The 23,672-nt window shown below is 32.1% G+C and overlaps 1 protein-coding gene and 1 long non-coding RNA gene across 2 annotated transcripts; both read left to right on the top strand.

The window, feature by feature from the left end:
* The first annotated feature begins 11,297 nt into the window (after positions 1 to 11,297).
* On the top strand, positions 11,298 to 22,980 carry LOC139498584 (uncharacterized). Its single transcript, XM_071287036.1, has 6 exons — positions 11,298 to 11,413; positions 17,639 to 17,675; positions 20,550 to 20,693; positions 21,039 to 21,209; positions 21,594 to 21,674; positions 22,814 to 22,980. Exons 1-6 carry the CDS (start codon positions 11,408 to 11,410, stop codon positions 22,843 to 22,845), a joined length of 471 nt encoding a protein of 156 aa, XP_071143137.1. The 5' UTR covers positions 11,298 to 11,407; the 3' UTR covers positions 22,846 to 22,980.
* LOC139497121 (uncharacterized) lies at positions 12,476 to 13,668 on the top strand. The gene is made up of 2 exons (XR_011657684.1): positions 12,476 to 12,768; positions 12,991 to 13,668. It is a non-coding gene; the product is annotated as an uncharacterized lncRNA (long non-coding RNA).
* Positions 22,981 to 23,672: the final 692 nt, after the last annotated feature.

Below are 23,672 nucleotides of genomic sequence, written 5' to 3'. Positions count from 1 at the left end.
AAATTGTAGCCAACAAAAGACACAAATCAATAGTAAAATTTAACAATATTTAATATACAAAAGTTTACAAAAGGTATTACACAAATATTACTGTTAACTTAACTGTCAAAATATGAGTCCAATCTGTTATCTTTATCTGTATCCGGAAATCTTTCGGAAACCAATTTGAATATTATGTTCACTACTAATGTCACAATCCAGTATGATGTTGTTTGTAGAATAAAAGTGTCAATCCAAATGCTGTGAATACTAATGTCTATCAATGTCTATGTCCAAGTTTAATTATGAGAGTTTAACTTTAGTGTCTGTATATATAGTGTTGTCATTGAAAATTCTAGAACACTCTATAATGGAACATTGTGGAAAATCCTGGAAAGTTACGACGGAAGTTTCTGGAATAACGTAGAAGTTTAAATTACGCATCTTTTATAAGGATCATTCTAGAAAGTTCCAATCATTCTGTGATTGTTCCAGTGATTCCTAAATTGCACAGTTATAAGATTATTTGGTAAACAACTATCAGGCCATACAACACAAATTAGGCCAACATAAATAAACATAATAATTACAATATCATAACACCTCCCCCCTTAAAAGAAGTTTTAGTGTAACAAAAACTTATCATGAATAATATGAACAAAAATACATAATATATACAAAGTGATTTAATAAGCTCTAGATAAAGCATCAGCTATTACATTATCTTTACCCTTAATATGTTTTACAATTACATCATATTCCTGTAACAATAAACTCCACCTAGTCAACCTCTGATTCTTGTTTCTCATTTTATGTATGAAGGTGAGAGGATTATGATCAGTATAAACAAGAATAGGATATACAGTGGGATTCAAATATACATCAAAATGTTGAAGTGCTGACAACATTGCAAAACACTCTTTTTCAATAGTTGAATAATTTTTCTGATGTTTATCTAATTTCTTAGAAAAATATGATATAGGTTTTTCAACATTATCATCTGTCTCTTGATATAAAACAGCTCCTATTCCTACATCGCTTGCATCAACGGCAAGTTTAAATTGTTTTTCAAAGTCTGGAGTAATCAGAACTGGACTATTAATTAAAAGTGATTTGCTATTTTCAAAAGCTTTTTGACAATTTCCGCTCCAGATAAATTTAGAATCTTTCCGTAAAAGATGAGTCAATGGTTGAACAACAGTAGCAAAATTTGAACAGAATTTCCTGTAAAATCCTATCATGCCTAAATATCTCATAAGTTGTTTTCTATTTGTAGGAGGTGGAAATTTGGAAATAGCTTCCACTTTAGCCATAATAGGTTTTACTTGACCTTGGCCAACTGTATGCCCTAAATAATCAACAGTGGCCTGACAAAATTCACTTTTACCAAGATTAACAGTCAAATTTGAATATGACAATCTATCAAAAGTATCATACAAATATGTTAAATGCTGTTCCCAGCTATCACTACATACAATAAGATCATCAATATAAGCATAACAACAGTCTAAATCTTTTATAACATTATTGATCATTCTTTGAAATGTAGCTGGAGCACTTTTCATGCCAAATGGCATTACAGTATATTGAAATAAGCCATCTGGTGTAACAAAAGCTGATATTTCACGAGCTCTCTGTGTCAATGGAACTTGCCAATAACCTTTCAATAAATCAAATTTGCTCACAAATTTTGCTTGACCAATATTGTCAATACAATCGTCTATCCTTGGAATCGGATAGGAATCAGATTTTGAGACTGAATTTACTTTTCTGAAATCAGTCACGAAACGAAAAGTTTTATCTGGTTTTGGCACAAGGAGACAAGGAGAGCTCCATTCACTGTTACTCGGCTCAATAATATCATTGTCAAGCATATATTTAATTTCTTTTCTCATAACTTCAAGTTTGAGTGGATTGAGCCTGTAAGGATGTTGCTTAATTGGACAAGCATCTCCGACATCAACATCATGACAAACAGCAGTGGTTTTGTTTGGCACATTTTGAAAAAGATTTTTATAAGAAAATACCAAAGTTTTTATTTCTTCTCTATGATCAAAAGACAGATGTGCAAGTTTTGAGTCTAAATTTGACAAAATTTCTGAATTTTTCAATCTAACTGTCTCTTCCAAAGTTTTAGAACTAAAAGGTGGTTCAATTACATCTGGTTTGTCATGATTGTTCTCAAATTTAACCATGCCTAAAGTGGCAACTGGTTTACTATCACATAGAACATTAGTACGCTCAAAATATGGTTTTAACATATTAATATGACACACTCTATTTTGTTTGCGCCGACCTGGAGTTTTTACAATATAATTCAAATCATTAATTTCACTCTCTATTGTATAAGGACCACAATATTTAGCCTGTAAAGGATGTCCAGGGACAGGCAGAAATACAAGTACGCTATCACCAGGCTCAAAAACTCTGTCCCTGGCATCTTTATCATACCATATTTTCATCTTGTTCTGTACATTTTTTAAGTTTTTCTGAGCAATTTGACAAGCAGTATACAATTTTTCTTTAAATCTAGATACATAGTCTAAAAGATTCAAGTCAGTATGTTCAGTAAGCCACTTTTCCTTAATCAATTTTAACGGTCCCCTTACAGTATGACCAAATACCAACTCAAAGGGACTAAATCCAAGGGATTCTTGAACAGCCTCTTGAACCGCAAAAAGTAGAAAGTGAACTCCATCATCCCAGTCTCTGTCAAATTGAAGACAAAAAGTTCTAATCATGTTCTTCAATGTTTGATGAAAACGTTCTAAGGCACCTTGAGATTCTGGATGATAAGCACTTGATCTGTACTGAGCAATCCCTAACTGGTATACGACTTGCTGAAATAAACCTGACATGAAATTTGATCCCTGGTCGGACTGAATAGACTTAGGAAGTCCTACCAATGTGAAAAATTTGATCAAAGCTTTGACGCTAGTAGGTGTCTTGATATTTCTGAGCGGAATAGCTTCAGGAAAGCGGGTAGATGTACACATGATTGTCAATAAATAGGCAATTCCAGTCTTGGTCTTTGGTAAAGGTCCAACACAGTCAATTAGAACTCTGCTGAAAGGTTCGTCAAAGGCTGGAATAGGCAGAAGTGGTGCTGGTGGTATTTTCTGGTTAGGTTTACCAACAACCTGGCATATATGACATGATTTGCAGTATTCTGCAACATCATTTCTAAGTTTAGGCCAGTAAAAATGCTGCAAGATCTTAAGGCAAGTCTTCCTTATACCTAAGTGTCCAGCCAAGGGGGTGTCATGAGCAAGACCAATAATTTCTTGCCTATATACTTTAGGCACCACCACTTGATATACCGCTCTCCATTCCTCTTCTGGGGTAGCATCAGGAGGCCTCCACTTCCTCATTAAAATGCCGTCCTGATGGTAATAGCATTCGACCACTTTGTCTGCTTCCTCCTGTGATTGAGCCCTCTGGCTGAGCTGAAGAACCTCAGGGTCTTTATGTTGTTCTTCGAGTAAATTATTTCGGTCTAATGAATGGCTGTTTACATCTGGCCATGGCATAATAACATTTTTGTTAACACTAGGTGGTTTTATAATAGCCTTTTCTGAGTTACCAGGATCTTCAATATCAGCTATAAAAGTGTCAGAAAGGTCCATGTAATCAAACTTGTCTTCTTGCAAATTCTCATTTTGTTGTTTTCTAGCCATCGCCCTAGTAACAACACAAGCTAGATACAATTCAGCATCATCTTCAGGTGATTTAACATCCACCACCGGTTCACTGGTAACAATTGGTTCAGCAACCACTTTGTTCCTAGCTAGATCATTTCCTAGCAATAAGGTAACACCCTCAACAGGGAGATTAGGACGAACACCTACAACAACTGGTCCAGTTATCAAATCTGACTTCAGATAAATACGATGGAGAGGAACATCTATACAACCTAACTCTACACCTTGTAACAAAACGGAGGCACCAACAGAAGTATTCTCAGACTAAGGCAACACACCTTCTAACAATAAAGTCTGAGAAGCTCCAGTGTCCCGTAAAATCTTAATAGGCTGAAGAGTGGTATCATCAACAATAGAAACAAACCCATCAGACATAAAGGGTTTGTATTCCTCCATGTAATCACAAAAACTGGACTTAAAAACCTGACGCGCAGGGCATTCCAATGTACTGGTAATATAAGGTGTCGTACAAGCACTGGTCTTCGGCTTATTATCTCGTTCATTCTTCTTCTGGAGTCTAAAACAATCAGCCATCAGGTGACCAATCTTCTTACAATAAGCACAAGTCAGTGACTTCTTCTCAAAAGTATCAAATTTTGGACTAGACATATTATAACTGGACTGACTCTTATTCTGTGGAACAGGCTTACTATCAGTATGCTCAGTGCTTTGATTTTTGTAATTTCCACTGGAAGTATTAACATTTTGACCCTTGAAACTTCTTTTATGTGAAAGAGTATAATTATCTGAAATAACAGCTGCATCATGTATTGACTCAACAGTTTTGTCGTCTAAATGTGTTTTTAAGTCTAAATGAACACATTGTTTGAACTCTTCTAATAACATCAATTGTCTTAGGTTATCAAAATTGTTATCTGTTTTCTTTGACGTAAGCCATTTATCAAATAGATCTTCTTTTTCCCGAGCAAATTCCACATAGGTTTGCGAATCAAACTTTTTATAAGATCTAAATTTCTGTCTATATGCTTCTGGTACTAGCTCATAAGCTTTCAAAACTTCCTGTTTGACCATGTCATAATCGGAACTTTTTTCTGATGGAAGAGCGGAGTATATTTCAGCGGCCTTACCCTCAAAAACACTTTGTAGCATTGTAGTCCAATATGGCTTCGGCCAATTCAAATTATGAGCAATTTTCTCAAACTGTGGAAAATATTTATCGACTGTTTTTTCACAAAATTTGGGAACCAAACGTATATTTTCTGCTGCATCAAAATATTCTGATTTTGACTGGACTTTAGTGTTGCTTTCTTCTTTGACCATTTCAAGTTTTAGTTTCTCCATCTCTAGTCTTTCCCTCATTTCAAGTTCTGCCTGTTTTAACTTTAATTCATCTTGTTTCAATTTAAATTCATCTTCTTTTTCTTTTTTATCCATTTCCAATCTTTCCTTCATTTCTAGTTCTTTTAATTTAAGTTCATGTTCTAATTCAAGCTGTTTTAATTTAAAGGCGTCAACATTTTCGACCTTAAGTTCAAGAGCCTCTTCACCTAAAATTTCTGCGTCCACTAATTTGTCTATAACCAAATTTTTTATAATTTGTTTTCTCATAGATACTCTAAAATCTAATTTCAGATGTTTAGCAAGCAACACTAATTCCTCTTTCTTTAAATTATCAAACCCCTCCAGGTCTGGCGTTTTCAAAAATTTACTGGCATCAAATGCCATTTTGTAGAATTTTGTTGGCTAGTTATAATACAAATACTAAACAAATTTTGAATAAAATATTTTTAAGATCCCAGGACGAGCCCCCAATTTCTGTTACGGCCAGAAATCGCCTTTAAATTGTAGCCAACAAAAGACACAAATCAATAGTAAAATTTAACAATATTTAATATACAAAAGTTTACAAAAGGTATTGCACAAATATTACTGTTAACTTAACTGTCAAAATATGAGTCCAATCTGTTATCTTTATCTGTATCCGGAAATCTTTCGGAATCCAATTTGAATATTATGTTCACTACTAATGTCACAATCCAGTATGATGTTGTTTGTAGAATAAAAGTGTCAATCCAAATGCTGTGAATACTAATGTCTATCAATGTCTATGTCCAAGTTTAATTATGAGAGTTTAACTTTAGTGTCTGTATATATAGTGTTGTCATGGAAAATTCTAGAACACTCTATAATGGAACATTGTGGAAAATCCTGGAAAGTTACGACGGAAGTTTCTGGAATAACGTAGAAGTTTAAATTACGCATCTTTTATAAGGATCATTCTAGAAAGTTCCAATCATTCTGTGATTGTTCCAGTGATTCCTAAATTGCACAGTTATAAGATTATTTGGTAAACAACTATCAGGCCATACAACACAAATTAGGCCAACATAAATAAACATAATAATTACAATATCATAACAGTCACAATACAAAAAGAAATGAAATTCATCATCTAGGACTTCACATTTTTTACATAATCTTTGTGCTCTTGGAATGTTTCTGTACCTTTCTAATTCAATGCCTAGGTAATGATCGCTTAGTCTAAATTTTGAGAGTAACTGCCTATGTATAAAATTATTGCAATTTAAATATTCCTCAGACTGACAATTATTTTTTAATTTCCCATAAAGACAAAGTTTGGATGAGGTATCCATTTTTGAAAGTTTAGTTAAAGTATTTTTTTCATATTCCTCTGAAACACACCTTTTTATATTACATTTTAACATGTGTTTTGATTGTTTAAAAGGTACATTATTATTAGAGTAATTTTCTGGGTTTATTTTCATTTCTTTAAAATTTTTATCTGCAAATGAGTACCTAGAATAAATTTCTTCTGAATGTAAATTTATGTTTGTTTGTAGAGATTCTGTAACTAGGGGATTAATATCATTACAATTTATATATAATTATTCTATAAAAATACATGAGTGTTTGAGTTTTTATATAGGAGTCCAAAGTAAATCTACCTAATTCTGATCTAGCACTTATGTTAGTGGCTGTCTTTTTCAGTCCTAATACTGCTTTACAAAATTTAGAATGAACCTTCTCAAAGGGATATTTTTCTGCTAATGCAAAATGTATTATTTACTGCAGCTCTATTAGATGCCCTAAAAGCTGACTGAAAATTATCCATAAACCAAATTTCAGAGTTGTATGTCAAAATAGGTCTTATAAGAGTATCAAATAATTTACATGACAAATTAGTGGGAACAAAATTAAAATTGGACATATATTTTCTCAATAAAAATAAAACTTTAATGCCTTTTTTAGACAGCTCTTCAGTAGTTTTTGTAAAATTTCCCCTATAGTTAATAATATTCCCTAAAAATTTAAAGTCCTTAACTTCAGTCAAAAATTTATTATTGAACAAGAAGGGTGGGGATTGTTTATAAATATTCTGAAAAACTAGAATTTTAGTCTTGTTTGTATTAACACTCAACTGCCATTTAGTGCAATATTTATTTAGTTTATCTAATGCGATTTGAAGCCCCTGGTTTGTCTCGGACAGTAACACTAATTCATCTGCATAGCTGAGAGTTTGGATACTTGAAGTATCAAGAACTGCATGGAGGGTTACAATTTACATCAAAAATTGAATGTAAATCATTTATATATAACAATTAAACAAAGTAGGACTTAAACTGTCCCCTAAATTGGGTCCTAATATTTCTGTGAAAGTTTGCGTTGATTTGTGTCCTGTTGTTTGCTAATTTCAATTGACTTTAATTCCAATCTTATTGTATCGTACAAACAAACGTTGTAATCGTAATTTCTTTCAAGGAAAGATCAGACTGACTGGACACGTTTTAATAGCCTCGACTTAACTCAGTAATAATGCAATCAGATTATCTCTTATTTGAAATTAATTGAATGCGAGAAATAAAATAAAAAACTGTTAAGTCACGGTGACTTTTCATAGCATTATTAAACCAAAAAGTCACCTTGGATCGAAATGCGGCGATAAACAATAGATCATATTATACGTGTGGTCCCAACTTGCTTCAGATAGTACATGTACTATGCTGTTGATTTATAACACAGTTGCACGATACAATTTTAACTTGTATAGAAAAATAATCTAATTAATATAATCTTAATCTCTTTAGCACAAAAATTATCCAGAGATCAGACAGAAAGGCATCGGTTTTTAAAACTAAATGAGAATGCAATTAGCTTACCTAATTGAAATTAATTAAGGACGGAATTTTCTAAATAAATGTTAATTCACGCTTACTTTTACCACAAAAAAAAACCAACAAAGAATGCACCAAGTAAACAAACGACCAGTGTACCAATTTGAATCTCTAAATCTCGAAAAGTTGTTAAAAATTTAGACGAGGTTATAAAAGATATACTATCAACACTTTCATTTTTTCTAAACGGACAAAACAGGAGACACATTACATATTACACTATCACTGACATCAGGAAACGAGCATTGAATTAAAAGCTATGATTTACTGGTATTTCGACAAAACCTGAGTATTCATTTAAAAGGCTAAAATAGGAAGTCATAATCTGTTATGAGAATTAAAAAAAAAATAACAATTTGAAAGGTTCTATAGTGTGTGATAACATTGTGTGAGGGAATTCGACGTTTGGTGTACCACTGTTCACTCCAGTGCAATTTATGACAATACCACTGCATCAATCAGAATTATTTTTTTTGCAGTGTTTTAAGAAATGATTTTGCTTTGTTGTCGCGTATTATTTGTGAAACATTCAATGTTTTAAAAAGGCGAATTTTCTTTATAAAGTCAATGATTATGTTGACTTTTGAAGGCCAAACTTTCTACAGCCTTAAATACGCTAATGAAAGATCCAAAAACTATACCAATACATAACGACATGTTTATGAAATTATAACAAATCTATTGGTTAACAAATTTTTACTCGTTATTGCAAAATAATGAACTTAATATATCTGACATTTTCTCCCTACCCAGTTTACCCCTATACATTTTTATGATGTGGACTGGTCATTGTTATTGAATCGTAGGCAATTTGATTGGATTAAGTTGTTATTAGTTTACCTTCAAACTTGTTAATGCTTTTCATACATGACTATTGATTAATTAGAACGTGCATGCAATTGTACGGTAACTAAAATGACCTTCAAACTGGACACTGGACGAGTCAATATTATGTTTTATCAATGAAAGTTAAGGTATGAAAGGTAAGAATTGCCACTTATTCGATTTTCACAAAATTTTCGGAATATACAGTTGAAAGGTTATGTTTTAAAAGCCTATTGTGAAGAGCAAAGAGAAAGTTTACAAATAATACGTTTTGTTCCATTAAACAAGTCATTTTCGTCAGAGAAATACCGAAATATATTTTACGCACGACTACGGCAGGTAAAATTATTATTTATCATAATAAAAAAAAAACCATTTTTCAGTCTCATTGGAATATGTTGATTACAATTAATCCCAAACTTAAGAAGTAAGTAACTAAAGTCAAAATATGTCCGATCTGCCTATTTGTGCACATCAAAAGTCAATACGATCGTTTTAAAGTCAATTTCGTCTACCTCACAAAATCTTGTTAGGCACTATAGTATATACTTACAATGAAATGAAACTCAATACCGATTTGGAGGTTCACGATTAGATATACCGGTATTCCATTCAATTATTTTCTTTTTCATTTCAAAACCTGTTCATTTGTAAAGTATATGTAATTTTACATGCATACTTCGTGAATCACTCATGTCAATTCAAATATTACAAAATGAGGAAACTACTACAAAACTAAAACTATGTTTTTACTTTACGAAAAAGACACATAAATCATTGGAACAAATATTAAAATGCTTCTTTTTTTTCTGAAACTTACTTATTCCAGTTGTTCTGGGTATTGAACACACTCTGAGTTTTTGTGTACTGTTAATGTTGTTGCTGTATACCTGTTGTTCTCGGGACTACACAAAATATGTTGTGTACTTTTTATGTTGTCGCTGTATACCGGTTGTTCTAGGCGGTACACACAATCTTTCGTGTACTGTTCATGTTGTAACTGTATATCGCTTGTTCTAGGCGCTGCACACACTCGTTGAGTTTCGTGTACTGTTAATGTTGTTGCTGTATACCTGTTGTTCTGGGGACTACACACAATCTTTCGTGTACTCTTTATTGTGTTGCTGTTTATCGGTTTTGTTGGGCGCTACACACAATCATTCGTGTACTGTGTGTGTTGTAGCTATACAACCAGTTGTTCTGGGCGCCGCACACAATCTTTCGTGTACTCTTTATGTTGTTGCTGTATGCCTGTTGTTCTAGGCAATGCAAAAATCTTTCGTCGACTGTTGATGTTGTTGCTGTATACCAGCTGTTCTGTGCGCTTCACAGATTCTTTAGTGCACTGTTTATGTTGTTGCTGTCTATATGCTGTTCTTGGCGCCGCACACACTCTTTCGTGTACTGTTTATGTTGTTGCTGTATATCTATTGTTCTGGGTGCTGAACACAATCTTTCGTGTACTCTTTATGTTTTTGTTGTATACCGGTTGTCCTGGGCGCTGCTCACAATCTTACGTGTTCAACTTCTGTTTATGTTGTTGCTGTATATCTGTTGTTCTGGGCGCTGCACAAATCGTTCGTGTACTATATGCGTTGTTGCTGTATACCAGTTGATCTAAAAAAAAATCCTTTCTTTTGTAGTAACGAAAGCTTTTTTAAAGCTTTTATGTAAAACGAAATTAATTGTTTATGTAAAAGTGGTGCCTGCAAATTGAGTTACAAATCTCCTTGTAAATTCGTGAACATCCTTATGTGGTATGTCTTTTAATTATGAAGAAAAGCTATTTAGTACCTAATGTTAATAATGTGCTTGATATTTTGTTATGAGACAGATTTTCAATAAAAATAAATAAATATTCAAAATTGTCCCTGTTCACTTTTAATATACTTTAATAAAAAATCAGATGGGCATATTTTCCTAACTATATGTATTGGAAATATGATGGATGCTTTATTTTTTTGTTTCAAATGAAATGCCAAATAGCCAAAAAGCAAAGCACCGGTTGTAACAATCACTGCTGAAAACAGGCTATTTCTATTGTAAAAGAATAACATTAAATATAGAATCTCCCAAACATACAATTTAGGTGGCCTATTCATTTGATTTTTGACAAAAAACAAGATCAAGGTTGGTATACTAGATAATGGATAAATGTCGAATACTTGGAAAAAAATGTGTAAAAGCATTTTTCTTTAATATCTCAAAATTTCAAACGTATCTATCTGCTTGATTTAAAATATGTTAAATGTTTACCTAATAATATTAAATGTAATTATTATAATAATAGGCAATTATATAATAATTTATTATAATCTTTTTATTCTTCATATCCAGACAATGCTTACTGATAGCAGATAAATGAACGTATTGAGTAATGACGACAGTATTTTGTGTAAAAAATAATGCTTTCGTCAAATAAGGTTTAAGTTTACGAAAAGATAATAATATGGTGCAATTACCTACAATTAATATAAAAATAGCTTATTAGAATATCACTTCTAGAATTGACAACATTTTAATTGCAATCTTAATCTTAACAAATTTTGGTGGTGAAAAATAAGGTAACTGCACAATATTTAATTATCGTTAAACGTGTATTGACATGTAATGGTTCATGACGAAAGCATTTAATTAAATTAATCTAACTTCTCAAAGTTAAACAAATATAAGACATTTAAAAATTGTATCATATAGACTTTATACCTCTGCTATTAAAGTGAAAAGGTGTTTATTGATCAACTGAACATGTCGGTGAGTTGTTTACATTTAATATTTATAGATTTAATTTAATATCTCAATAATTCTGATACTTTTTCTATGTTTACATAAGCATCTTATGTCTTCAAAACGACGCTTTCATTATTGATGAAACAATTCTTTTTTTCACCTTTTTTACAACATTTGATGTTATAATACTGATCAGTTGATGAGTCTCTTAGCCAGTTTACATGTATATTTAACCTCTTCGTTAGACCCCTCTATGTTATAATGATCAGCCGGAGAGTCTCAAAGTTTACATGTATATTTAACCTCTTCGTTGGACCCCTCTATGTTATAATGATCAGCCGGAGAGTCTCTAAGTTTACACGTATATTTATCCTCTTCGTTGGACCCCTCTATGTTATACTGATCAGCCGGAGAGTCTCAAACTTTACTCGTATATTTATCCTCCTCGTTGGACCCCTCTATGTTATACTGATCAGCCGGAGAGTCTCAAAGTTTACACGTATATTTAACCTCTTCGTAAGGGACGACATCAAAGTTCAATGAAGAATAAAAAAACTTAATTCACATAGTTTTTTCACTGATTAAAAATCAATGTGGGATAAATAAAACTTGCAGCAGTTTACCCCCCCCCCCCCCCCCACCCCAACCTATTTGATTTAAGTTTTTTTTTTATCCTACATTCATCTCCTGCAGATGTCAGTATAATTGTAATCTCCTAGTTATAGCAGTAAAATTATTAAAGGGGCAAAATTGAAATATAAAAAAAGAAAAAAACATAATTAGGAAGGGACATGTAGCAAGTCTACGCCAAAGGGTAATCATTTCAAAAAGAATTCTGATTTACTAATGTGAAAATTTGTAAATGTTTTCTTTAATCTAAAAAATTGCAACGTAAATATTTTTTTTTCTAAGTCGATCCGGTCATAATACTTCCACGATCCGGTAAATGAAAACGTCATTTTGGTACAAAGCAGTACTACAAATAAACACGAAGAAATCTTCAAACTCCCTTCAGATCAAAACATTCATTGACTTTCACTTATAACATTAAGACCTTCCAAGTATAAACATACAGTCAGAGGCGGATCCAGGGGGTGGTCATCCGGTGCCGGTGACCACCCCCTGGGTTTGCAAAAGTGGTGCACCATGTACCAAAAAATGGTGCACCTTGAACATTTTGAAAAATCAAATCAATTTGTCTATCGTAATCACCAGTCATAAAGTTGTCATTTCTTACCTTAAGGCTAAATACATGTACCTTGACAGGTATGTTTATACAATGAACATGTAATCAACAATCGCTAATTACTTGGTCGATTTCTTTGATGTTAAGGTGTAAAAATTAAGAGACAGTCCTCAATCTTAGATGTTTTTAGCAGGTAATTTGTACTTTTTTTACATTACGTTTATCTAAATTTTTAAAGTTTGTATAATAACTTTTCTCGACCAATAATATTTTTTACTGTGATGCCAAAATTCAAAAATAATTTAAAGTTTTAAAGTCACATAAATATTGAATGAATACCCCCGTTCTATCATCTGTTTGTCTAAAAGTTTCATTCATTTCAATTTTTTAGTAACTTATACCCTCTTTCCTTCAGGAAACGCCACAAATCAGCCCCCTCTGAAGTACCAACGACTTGTAATGGACCTAGCATTGATACGAATAAAAGTGATCAGATTAAAGAAACAACCCCCGACTTACATATATAAGTACAAACGACATTGGTTTTGTAAAACAATCAACACGTAAATTAACAAACGAAGAGAAATTTAATTTGATAAGAAATCATTTCCAACCTGGAATAAACTATAACTTTCCTGTAAAAAAATATGCAGGAAAGAACAGATTGTTTCAGCTGAATTGACTAAATCGCTATGATGGGCTAGTGTACTCACCTTCACAAGAAGGAGCTTACTGCATATACTGTTCTCTGTTTAGGGTTAATAGTTTGGGAACATTATCATGCAAACCACTAACAGATATGGCACATGCAAGTACAAGACTTAATGAGAAATCATGTAAAAAAAGTCATACTGAAGCTAGAGCAAAAGCTCAACTTTTTCTTGAAAACATTGAGCAAAGGACTACTGATATTTAAATAGTTTTATTGATAAAGCAATGAATGAACGTATAAAAGCAAACAGAACTGTTTTGGAATCTATATGCAAGTGTGTTTTAATTTGCGGCAAACAGAATCTTCCTATAAGGGGCCATAAAAAAATAGAATTTTAATTTAAGATTTCAAAAGGTGACCACCCCCTAATAAATTCCTGGATCCGCCCCTGACAGTGTTGACAGCACATTTTTCATTATTGAAATTATAATTCATTATAAAATCTTTCTTTTCAATAAACCATTCTGTAATGTAACAATGAAGCTGTTGTGCCTTCTAAATGACTTCATGAATGTACTTGTGTTGCAGGTTTACTGTTTGACTAACGTCTTTCATTTACGAAAACGTCAAAACATCTATCGGCTATGGGGAAGAAAGTTTGATATAAAATACACTAAAACTTGATTCTAGCATTGACGCAATTCACGTACGGAAATTATTTATTTCAAAGAAGAAGTTGCTTATCTTCAATGAAGGAGCGACTTTTCTGCAACACTCGAGCAATTCTTTTACCAATCCAATTTCACGTTCATAAAAGCGTGATCAATCTACAACACTTGTGCATTCTTTGGTTTATTAAAAATTCATAAGTTCATAAGAAGAAATATCAGTTAAATACATTAATGACAAAACATCGATTTTATTTGTAAATATTTGAAATACTATCAATCATTGGTCGAATTTTGAATATCGACTCAGTCTATATACAATATTGGTACTTTGTAAGATATTAAACTACTTGCTTAAGAAAGAGTAACTATTAATAAATGAAATACATGTATAATCTTTATTTCAAGAGGATAATCCCAATTAGTTAAAACTAATCTTCCTGAGAGTCCTCACAATCACATAACATATTTATAAGAACATAAATATTTATTCTTACAACTTTATACGGCTATTCTTTTTACCCTACACTTGTCATATAAACACGCTCAAACTGGAGTCGACGTAATCGTTTTAAAAGATCTTCTCCTCTGAGTCTATTGTTCCAATTTCAACGAAACTTCAGGTAAATGATCATAAAGGTATCTAGCCTAAAGTCTGGCCAGTCAATAAACATAACCGGCTTAAATTAGAAAACAAAAGAAATTTACATTAATTGACTTATATCTTGGGAACCTATTAGATAGACAAAACCTGAGAGGGCCAACCTGCACAATAAGATGTTAAATCTACCTAATTCCTATTTCTCCAAAATTATCAAAAGTTACTGCCGTTAAAAGATGCCCCTGGTTTTTTTTATGATTTTGCCTATATCTCTAAAACTATTTTAAATATAGTAAGAAAATGTCAAAGCGTTATTTCCCGCAATCAACAAGTCAAATATAATAAAAAAAAAACAACATTACAGATATAACTGTATATGCAAAAATCTTTATACAACCAAAAAATTTGGATGTGTCCAAAAGCGAAATTAACCTTATTCTACAATCATTTCTTTCGTGTACATGTATGTCATACAATTTTTCAAAGATCGCCGACTCTGAAACAACTAAACCACTTTTACAAAGCTTGGATTGAATGATCCTTAGGGTATATAGCTAATATACAGTTAGGTTTGTTTTTGTCTGGTCAACAAACATGAACACCATGGTTAATTTGAATATACGTTTGTTGTTTTCTTTTTGTCGAAATAACAAGAGGGCTCTCGATGAGGTTATGCCAATATTATATCGTTTCCGTCCTCTATTTCTACGCTAAAACTACGTAACAAACAACCAAACTCGGTGACTCTTAAGGTATACAGTATAAATACATTAACTGTTTTGCATCTTGAAAACCATATATATAGAGAGAGAAAGCTAGTCTGACAGAGGCAAACATGTTCAGAATGTCAGAACCTACTTTATCCTTTTACCAAATAATCTTATGGCAATGTATACATTTTATACGGGCAACATACCAGATGGGCGATATCAATGGAGGTTTAAAACACGTATATTCCTCATATTGGAAAGTCCAATGTCTGATATTGGTGTTAAAATATTGTGAAAGATGCAGTCGATGTCATAAAATATAAAATAATCCTCGCCCTCAAATAAGTCCATGTGGGTATCATTCGACCATAAGTCACCTATTTCTAGTAAAGCCATTATTTATTACACGTATACATTTTGACATTTGTAAAGGACGAAAAGTGACATTTTAAACTGATTTTAGCAGAGTCCTTAAAAAGAGTGGAATAGTTTCACTAAGAACAAACACAGAGCTTGATATAACTCTTTGTTTTATTGTTGAATCATTTACAAGTAGTAATAAGAATTGAATTTTTCTTTTTTGTAATTTTATATGGATGTACCAACGCTGATCGTAGTCACTTTTTTAATATGAAGGAAAGCGCTTCATACTAACTGTGATTTGGTCAACGTCTTTACACCCTATTCAAATTTCCGGAGATAGCAAGTTCACATACAAAATATATGTACTCAGTTATTGGGGGGAATATTCATTTATAAGATTGATAATGGAAATGGGAAACGTGTCAAAGAGACAATCCGACCATAGAGCAGACACCAACCGAAGGCCACCAATGGGTCTTCAGCGAGAAACTCCCACACCCGGAGGAGTCCTTCATGCAGCTGGCCCCTAAAAAATTATGTTGCAAGTTCAGTGATAATGGACGTCATACTAAACTCCGGATTAAATGTTTTAACAGGGATCTTAGTACTAGTCAATTTCTTTCTTAGTACTTATATTACTAATAAACAATTCACATTAGTACCCAATCACGTATTACTTGTTTTTTTATCAAAGCTATTTTTAAATTGAAATAAAACTTAAAAAAAAACTCATGTTGGAACGAATCTACAATTCCCTTTTAATTGCACATTGATTTATTTAGCCTTGCAATATATAGATAAGCGAATGCACAATTCTTTAAAAACAAAATTGATTTTTAGTTTCAACGATTATAAAAATAACCGAAGGATTGCGAACTTTATCCACTATAAAAGTTATTCACTCTAAAGAAATGGCCCTATTTATTCACCAATTGAAAGCAAATTAAAAACAGCACAGTTGATTTAAAAACGTTATTTTGAATCGAATTAATTTCACAGGAATTTTTAAATTAAAACCCTATCGTAGTAATTGGTACAAATATATTATGTATCGAAAAACATAAAAACAATTTCTTTACTTTTAAACAGTAAAATAACAATAAATTTTGATTTCAAGACTTTTCAGTAATCTGATAGCTTGAAAATCAGATACTAATGAACAGGGTTACAGCATATCTAGGGAGAGGGAACGACTTACATGTATATTCCTCGACGAGGATCAGGACGTATTGTTTCTCTCGAATATTTCAATAAAAAATAACAAAAACTATGAGCTAGGTTATGATAAGTCCAACAAACTCGTCCTGTTTATGCATAAAATATTTGCCAAAGTTCAAATTCTTTTGCCAGTAGAAGTTACGCATAAAGAATCCGTCAAAGTTGAAACTGGTAAACGCTGGAAAGCTGATGGGATGTAAAAGCATTGACCGAAGCATATTTGCCATGCCTTTACAACTCTGTGAAATCATAAAAAGAAACATTCGATTTTTAAAATCATATTTGTATGCTTACCCTACATAACATTACGAGTTAAATCTATTGTTTATTTCTTTTCTTTGTTTGGTGTATAGCTTCCGGAGAGTACGTGCACATTTTGTATGAGCGAAATAAAAATGTATAAATTTGGGATTTGTTGGCCAATCAAAATGACGGAAACTTCTATGGAATGTAAATATTGGTAACTCAATATAACAAATGCAATTTTTATCAAATGGATTAAAGACGACAGATTCTTTTGTTATATGATTAGTGATACTGTTTTTTATAGTCCGCAACTCCGTGACCAGGATTTTTGTGTAACTAATGTCTTCCCTCCGTTATTTCGGAACCAAACAGTTGTCCGTCTTTTTTTAGTAATACCAGTGGATATATATATAGCTGTGGTTTAGTTTAGTATTCTATAATGGTGACTTACAGATGTTATTACGATCCTAAAAATTTGGGAGCATTCGGGAATTCGTTTCATTCCGACTGATCCGTGCATATAAATACAACAAAATATATGTAAGAAAAATCAATTGTCTTTTATGATCTTTAAATAAACCCGTAAATATTATATTTGTTTTCAGTCAATGACAAGACAGCTGAGTGAAGTTTCAAAACAAGGTATGTAAATCAATACAGATATGATGTGTTAAGGCTCTATGTTTATTAGGATATTTTGAAGCTATACTTTTAATTTTACAGTATACTTTCGAAAAATGAAACCATTGTCTAGGTCATTTAATACGTGATCAACATGAATTTACAGCAAACATACCCCCCCCCCCCCCCCCCAACAACTAAACCTTTTGCACAACTATAAAAACAAGTGTCAATAACAATTTATTTATCAACGTACAGTACTTAGTTACTACAGTTTTTCTATTGGAACTTTGCATTGCTTTACAAATTTCCTTGTCTTTACAAATATGCACCTTTTTCCGGAATGCTTTCAAATATTTATCTTATTGAATTTTTAAAGAAGTCATAATCAATTTATTTCTACACGAAAGACTACCCTGAATGTTTTTTGATAGATATACTTATACTTAGTATATGATACAAACTCTATTAAAACTGCAGTTAGCCCTTACATATTTTTTTTAATTATTTCATCAAATTCTTAGTTTGACAACAACAATAAGGTATTTACATGAATCTGTAAGACAATAACACGTTAAAGACACCCTTGTAGATTTCAAAAAAGTGTAGGCTAATGCCGCTACAAGGCAGCACTCGCACCCGCAAAGTGGAAAGGTATTACTATAAGTTGCAAAACTTGTTTCCCAATCCACTATAAATAAATATGTTTAAACTAATAACAATCAAAACCAAGTAAACAAAGACTCACAAAACCAAAAGACATTTACATCAACAGTTATAAATAAGAAATAAGAAACATCACGAACTCCACTAAAAACCGGGAGTGAAATCAGGTGCTCTGGAAGGGTTTAGGCATTCATGCACCGTATACGGCACCCGTCGTGTTATTTCTTTGTTCAGTTCGGTAATGATGGAAGGTTATTATGATTGAGGAAGAATGTCAGATTTGATTTCTAACACACTTTTGTCATAATGGCTCATGATGGCGACCGTAAAATTTCTTGAATGATGACCTTAATTTGATTTATTCATAGCCCTGTCTTAGCAACTTTTGAGAAAGCAGTATTTACATTTTTACTTATATTTTTTTACGGTACATAATGTAGACAATTTCTCGCAAGAGAATGAATACAGATGAAGTTTTTTTCTGTGCAATATCTATAATCTTTCTTTTGTTGTGTTATGATTAGTATTTTTTGTCTTCTCGTCGTCATTGTTTTTGATCATGTTATTGCCGTGTTTATTTTTTACGACTTACGTTTTTTTTATTCTGTGATATTTTCTAATTCTTTTTAAGGTGTCAGACCTCCAATTACTCCTTTCAATTTAGAACGTATCTCCAATTACTCCCTTCAATTTAGAACGTATGTGAAAGTAGCCCTACTCTGACACAAAATAGGGCTTTTGATGTCCTTGTTTACTTAAACTAGCCAACAAATTTGCAGAAATGAAACTTTTTGGTGAAAGAGAAATATATCTAGATCATTTTGAGCCAAAATTTACTTGTCTATGAGTTTGCATTTAAAATTGAGGATTAATGCGCTCCATAGTATACTAATTTTAGATTTCCAGAAAACCAGGTTTTTTTTGAGTACCTCCGTTTGAAGGTCAGTTATTTTGTTAGAAGGCTTTAAAGGTATGGTGAAAATTGGCATGTACAATTAAGGATATACCTGGTTTCCATGAAGTTAAACTTAAGGTAAAATATTTAGAAAGCTGTGAAAATTGCAAAATTTGGTTGAACAGATAGGGATTTTTAATTGGTGGTCTGACACCTGAAACTAACATGAAGAAATTAGACTCCTGTTATATTACATGTACTTATTCTATGATCTTAATTGGCGTTTTAATTGTTAAATGGATAAGATTGTTTTATACAATAAATAACGTCAAAGAACAACAACATTATAAGGGGCATTATCGCAACTTCATGTTTACCGATTTGACTTTATAACATACTAAAACGTATATCCGAAATAAAAAAAAAGTGTATATAAAAACAATAAACAAGGCATTGGATCGATAATATGTATCATCGTTTCGTGTGCATGGTAGTCTAGAACTCATACAATTAACTGAGATTTGAAGACTGCCGACGGTAATATAAGCGGTATTAAAGGGGCACTAGCTGTCAAATTCATTGTAACCGATTTGACTCAAATTCTCATATTTGGTTTATAACAATGTAAAACATTTATCCAAACTATCAAAAGTCTAAAATAAACAGTTTACAGAGCATGGGGTAGATAATATATAGGTTCGTTTCGTGTGTATTTTAGTCCAGACGCCATCTAATTAACTATCGATTTGACCTCAGATGACCATATAAGCGATGTAAACAAAAATAAAGACACGAATAGATTAAACCAACACGTGCAATTGCATTTTTATAGGTCTGTTTGATTTTATTTTATAGATTAAAAATAGATGTTTCTCATTATTTTTAACCATATAAGAATGATTTTATGTGCATCGAATTAGTAATCAAATGATTTACCGTAGTTTTACTTTCATTGTTGACATTCTTTTTCTTTAAATAACCAGTACACGTACAATGCATGCGTTGTCAATCTCTAGCTAGGGGTTAACTTGAAGTTCACATGAATACCGGTTAGAATGATGATGACGTTTTCACTTGCAAGTGAATCAGTCAAAAATTATGTTTAATCGCTTATTTCAACAAAATTAAAGGTAATTGATTGCTAAAAGCAAATTATTATTTCATTATTCCAATTTGATTAATGATTGATAAAAAAAAAACATACTTTATTTTTATATATATATCGTAGCTAGTGCCCCTTTAACATAGATATAAATATAAATAGATAGCGTACTCGTGCAGTTGGATTTTACAAGGTCTGTTTAATTTCATATCATAACGTAATTTTATTCCAGCGATCACGGAAACCTTTGCACTGTTTGATTCTGACCGTGATGGAAAAGTATCAAAGAAGGAGATCGGCGCCATGATGAGATCTCTTGGATATCTCACTTGTTCAGAAGAATTGGATGACATTCTACACAGATTAGACAGCGATGGTATACACATAATGTTTATCTTTCATGTTTCTATGTTGTGTTTGAATATTTGCTCCGCTCACGTGTCATGCATCGATTTATGTATCGATTAATTCACTTTGAGAACTAATTAAATAGAGGCGAGAGATACCAACGTGATATTAAATCTACGATTGATATCCGAAAGTTCTAACATACGATATAGCGTTCTCCTGACTTTTAATACTAGCAGTCGTAAATAATTGCAGAACCTTGAGCATATTGGTCACTTTAAATATTGTAGTATATTGATTTTCTTTAAGTTCTTGCATAAGTTTATAATTTTATGACATGTTAACTACTACATTACATTTTATGATATTACAGGTAATGGTTACATAGATTATCAGGAATTTGAAGATTTTGCTATAAAAATTAACATGGTAAAAAAGGATACGCTGGAAGATCCTGACTTTAGGGCAGCCTTTGACATGTTAGACAGAAATAAAGATGGCTTTATTGACCAATCGGAACTAAAATATTTTATGAAACAGTTTGGTAAGCGGATTTATATTTTTTTTACGATAATCTTTGTAAAGGAAGTATTCCTAATTGAGATATGCCGTTTGGCCTGTTACCTTATGGCCAATTATAAGTGCATGGACATATGGGCTAAACTTTGAAGTCTACAATTGGGTTGAACGGCCCATGTACATTTACTTTTTCGGGTTAAATGTGTAATTTAAAATAATATTCAATATTTGAAACGTAATAACTGACTTTCTATATATAATATGTTCTTATTTAATGTACTACTTCCGTTCGCCTGACAATGTCGCTATCGGAGATTTAAGAAGGATTTTGAGGAAGAAGTCTGTATAGCACTGTATTATGTTTCTGTGTGTTAACCAGCTAAGACACGTAATTTACTTTCTTTTGTAGGAGATAAAAACGCTGAGGATGATTCATTAGAAACAATCATAGATGCTGACAAAGACGGAGATGGTAAAATAAACTATAGTGGTAAGACGGGTACAATAAATATACACATTATTTTCTACAACTTAGCTATCTGTAACAAGCACACATATCAGTTTTTATTTTATTTGTTCGAACACTTCTGTAACACTTTGATATAGTAAGAGTATATCGAACAAAGTCAATTCCAAAGATTCGAATAAAAGGAGACAAAATAAACGCCAATACATTGATTACTCTATAAATTAATGCAGGAAAAAATAGGAAGACTTCGAGGTTACCTTGAATCATATTAGAACGTTGTCCCCTGTCTAGAATATGTTCATCACGCAGATGTTTTATGTCAACTCTCGCTAAACTTGGAAAATGGCGACTTCGTCATCCTTATTTGGACGTTTTTGTAACAACAACCACTGAACAGAATTGTTTCCCATGCGGCTAAATATAGGAAGTTAAAAACACGACTTTAAACAGAAAAACAGAAACAAACTACATGTAGTTTACTTTAGGTGGATCAAGCTGTGCTTAATTCTTATTGAAATTACAATCCATTAGGATTAAGATGCAATGAGAAATGCATTCCTATTTGTAAGTTTTTTTACTGAAGTTATTTTTCTTTGATCTGTATTTTTGTCTTTTTCTATATAAATTGATGACTACCATTCTACACTTTATTTTCAACATGCTAAAAATCTTACGAAAGCGATTTTATTGCGTATAACTTCATGTGTTTTTAGGAACAAATATCACCAGGTACACCCAAGTTTAGAAAGGCAATGTTATATATAAAACGTAAGAGAGCATCACAAAACAAAATGATGCTTGTTTCTTCGCTTCACTCACATGAAGTGTACTTTGGATGCTCTGTTACAAATCTGTTCATTGGGTAAATAAAAGCATGTATATTTACATATCTGTTTTAAGCTCAGGTTTATTTGATTGATTGGTGTTTAACGCCACTTTTAGCACTATTATGCTATTTCGTGGCGGTCAGTTTTTATTGGTGGAGGAAGCGGGAGTGGTCACCTCGCAAACTCGGTGATACAGTAATTGGACAACTCATACCACTTGAACACCGAAGTACCCTTAGCTCAGAACGAAGAGCTTTACATATTGCAAAAAAACCTTTTTGTAGTCGAAAGCATATTTGAGCAAAATGACTATTTTTTTATATTTATTTTCAGAATATGCACAGCACATGAAAGGAAAAATATGAAGAAAAACTTCCGTGAAAAGACAAAATTTCATATTATCTCATGTTTTTAAAACTATATATCATTCATTGCAACTTGACAGTTTTTATAATTTCAAATATTATATTTTACAATAAAGATGAATTCACAATCACCTATATATGGACCAATTAAGTCATATTTGTCCAGTCCAGACTTTGCTCTTAATATTTCTGACGAAAGGTCTATTAAAGACTGTTTCCAATTTCATATTCAAAGGAAAACAATCAATAAAAAAAAACCCTGCACAAACATAAAAAAACCCCAAAACTTAAAGATCTAAAAGTGAAACAATCCCTTCAACACGAAGTAATAACTTATACCTAACGTCAAGTTCAGAAACAATCCAGTTAGACAACTTTTACAGGAAATTTCGTAGGAATATACCATCATGGTAATTCGGTTGAACTCACAATCATTAAAAAACCCGGTCTGACCTAAGCGGGAAGTAGCACACTTAAAAAGAGCTTCTCTCACAATACGCCTTTTCTAAAAGAAGATAAACAAATAACAATAACCATTGATAAAATACCAGACACATTCATTTTGCTTAATTGTTTTAAGAAAGGAGTTTTCCGTTCTGAAACACTTCAAATCCTAGAGCGAGAAAGCCCTATTTTTCAGTGTTCGTAAGTTTGAAATTTGTCTTCAAGATAGAATATGTATATTCTGAGGACATGTCATCTAAATGTTGTTTGTGTACTATTGTTTGTCTGTTTATCTTTAGGTTTTTAGCCGTTGGGTTGCCATTTTTTTCTACTTATTAGTGTGAATGTACATTTCGCCTCTCTTTTGAGATACATAACAACTT

The sequence above is a fragment of the Mytilus edulis genome, chromosome 12 (genome assembly GCF_963676685.1).
Source record: "Mytilus edulis chromosome 12, xbMytEdul2.2, whole genome shotgun sequence".
In the NCBI taxonomy this organism is placed as follows: Eukaryota; Metazoa; Mollusca; class Bivalvia; order Mytilida; family Mytilidae; genus Mytilus; species Mytilus edulis.
This window is presented reverse-complemented; position numbering and strand designations above follow the sequence as displayed.

Bases quoted from the DNA above. Each gene is read 5' to 3' on its own strand.
- LOC139498584 (XM_071287036.1), top strand. The intron at 21,210-21,593 runs GTAAGCGGATTT...TTTCTTTTGTAG, and splicing joins ATATTTTATGAAACAGTTTG to GAGATAAAAACGCTGAGGAT. The intron at 21,675-22,813 runs GTAAGACGGGTA...ATTTATTTTCAG, and splicing joins TGGTAAAATAAACTATAGTG to AATATGCACAGCACATGAAA.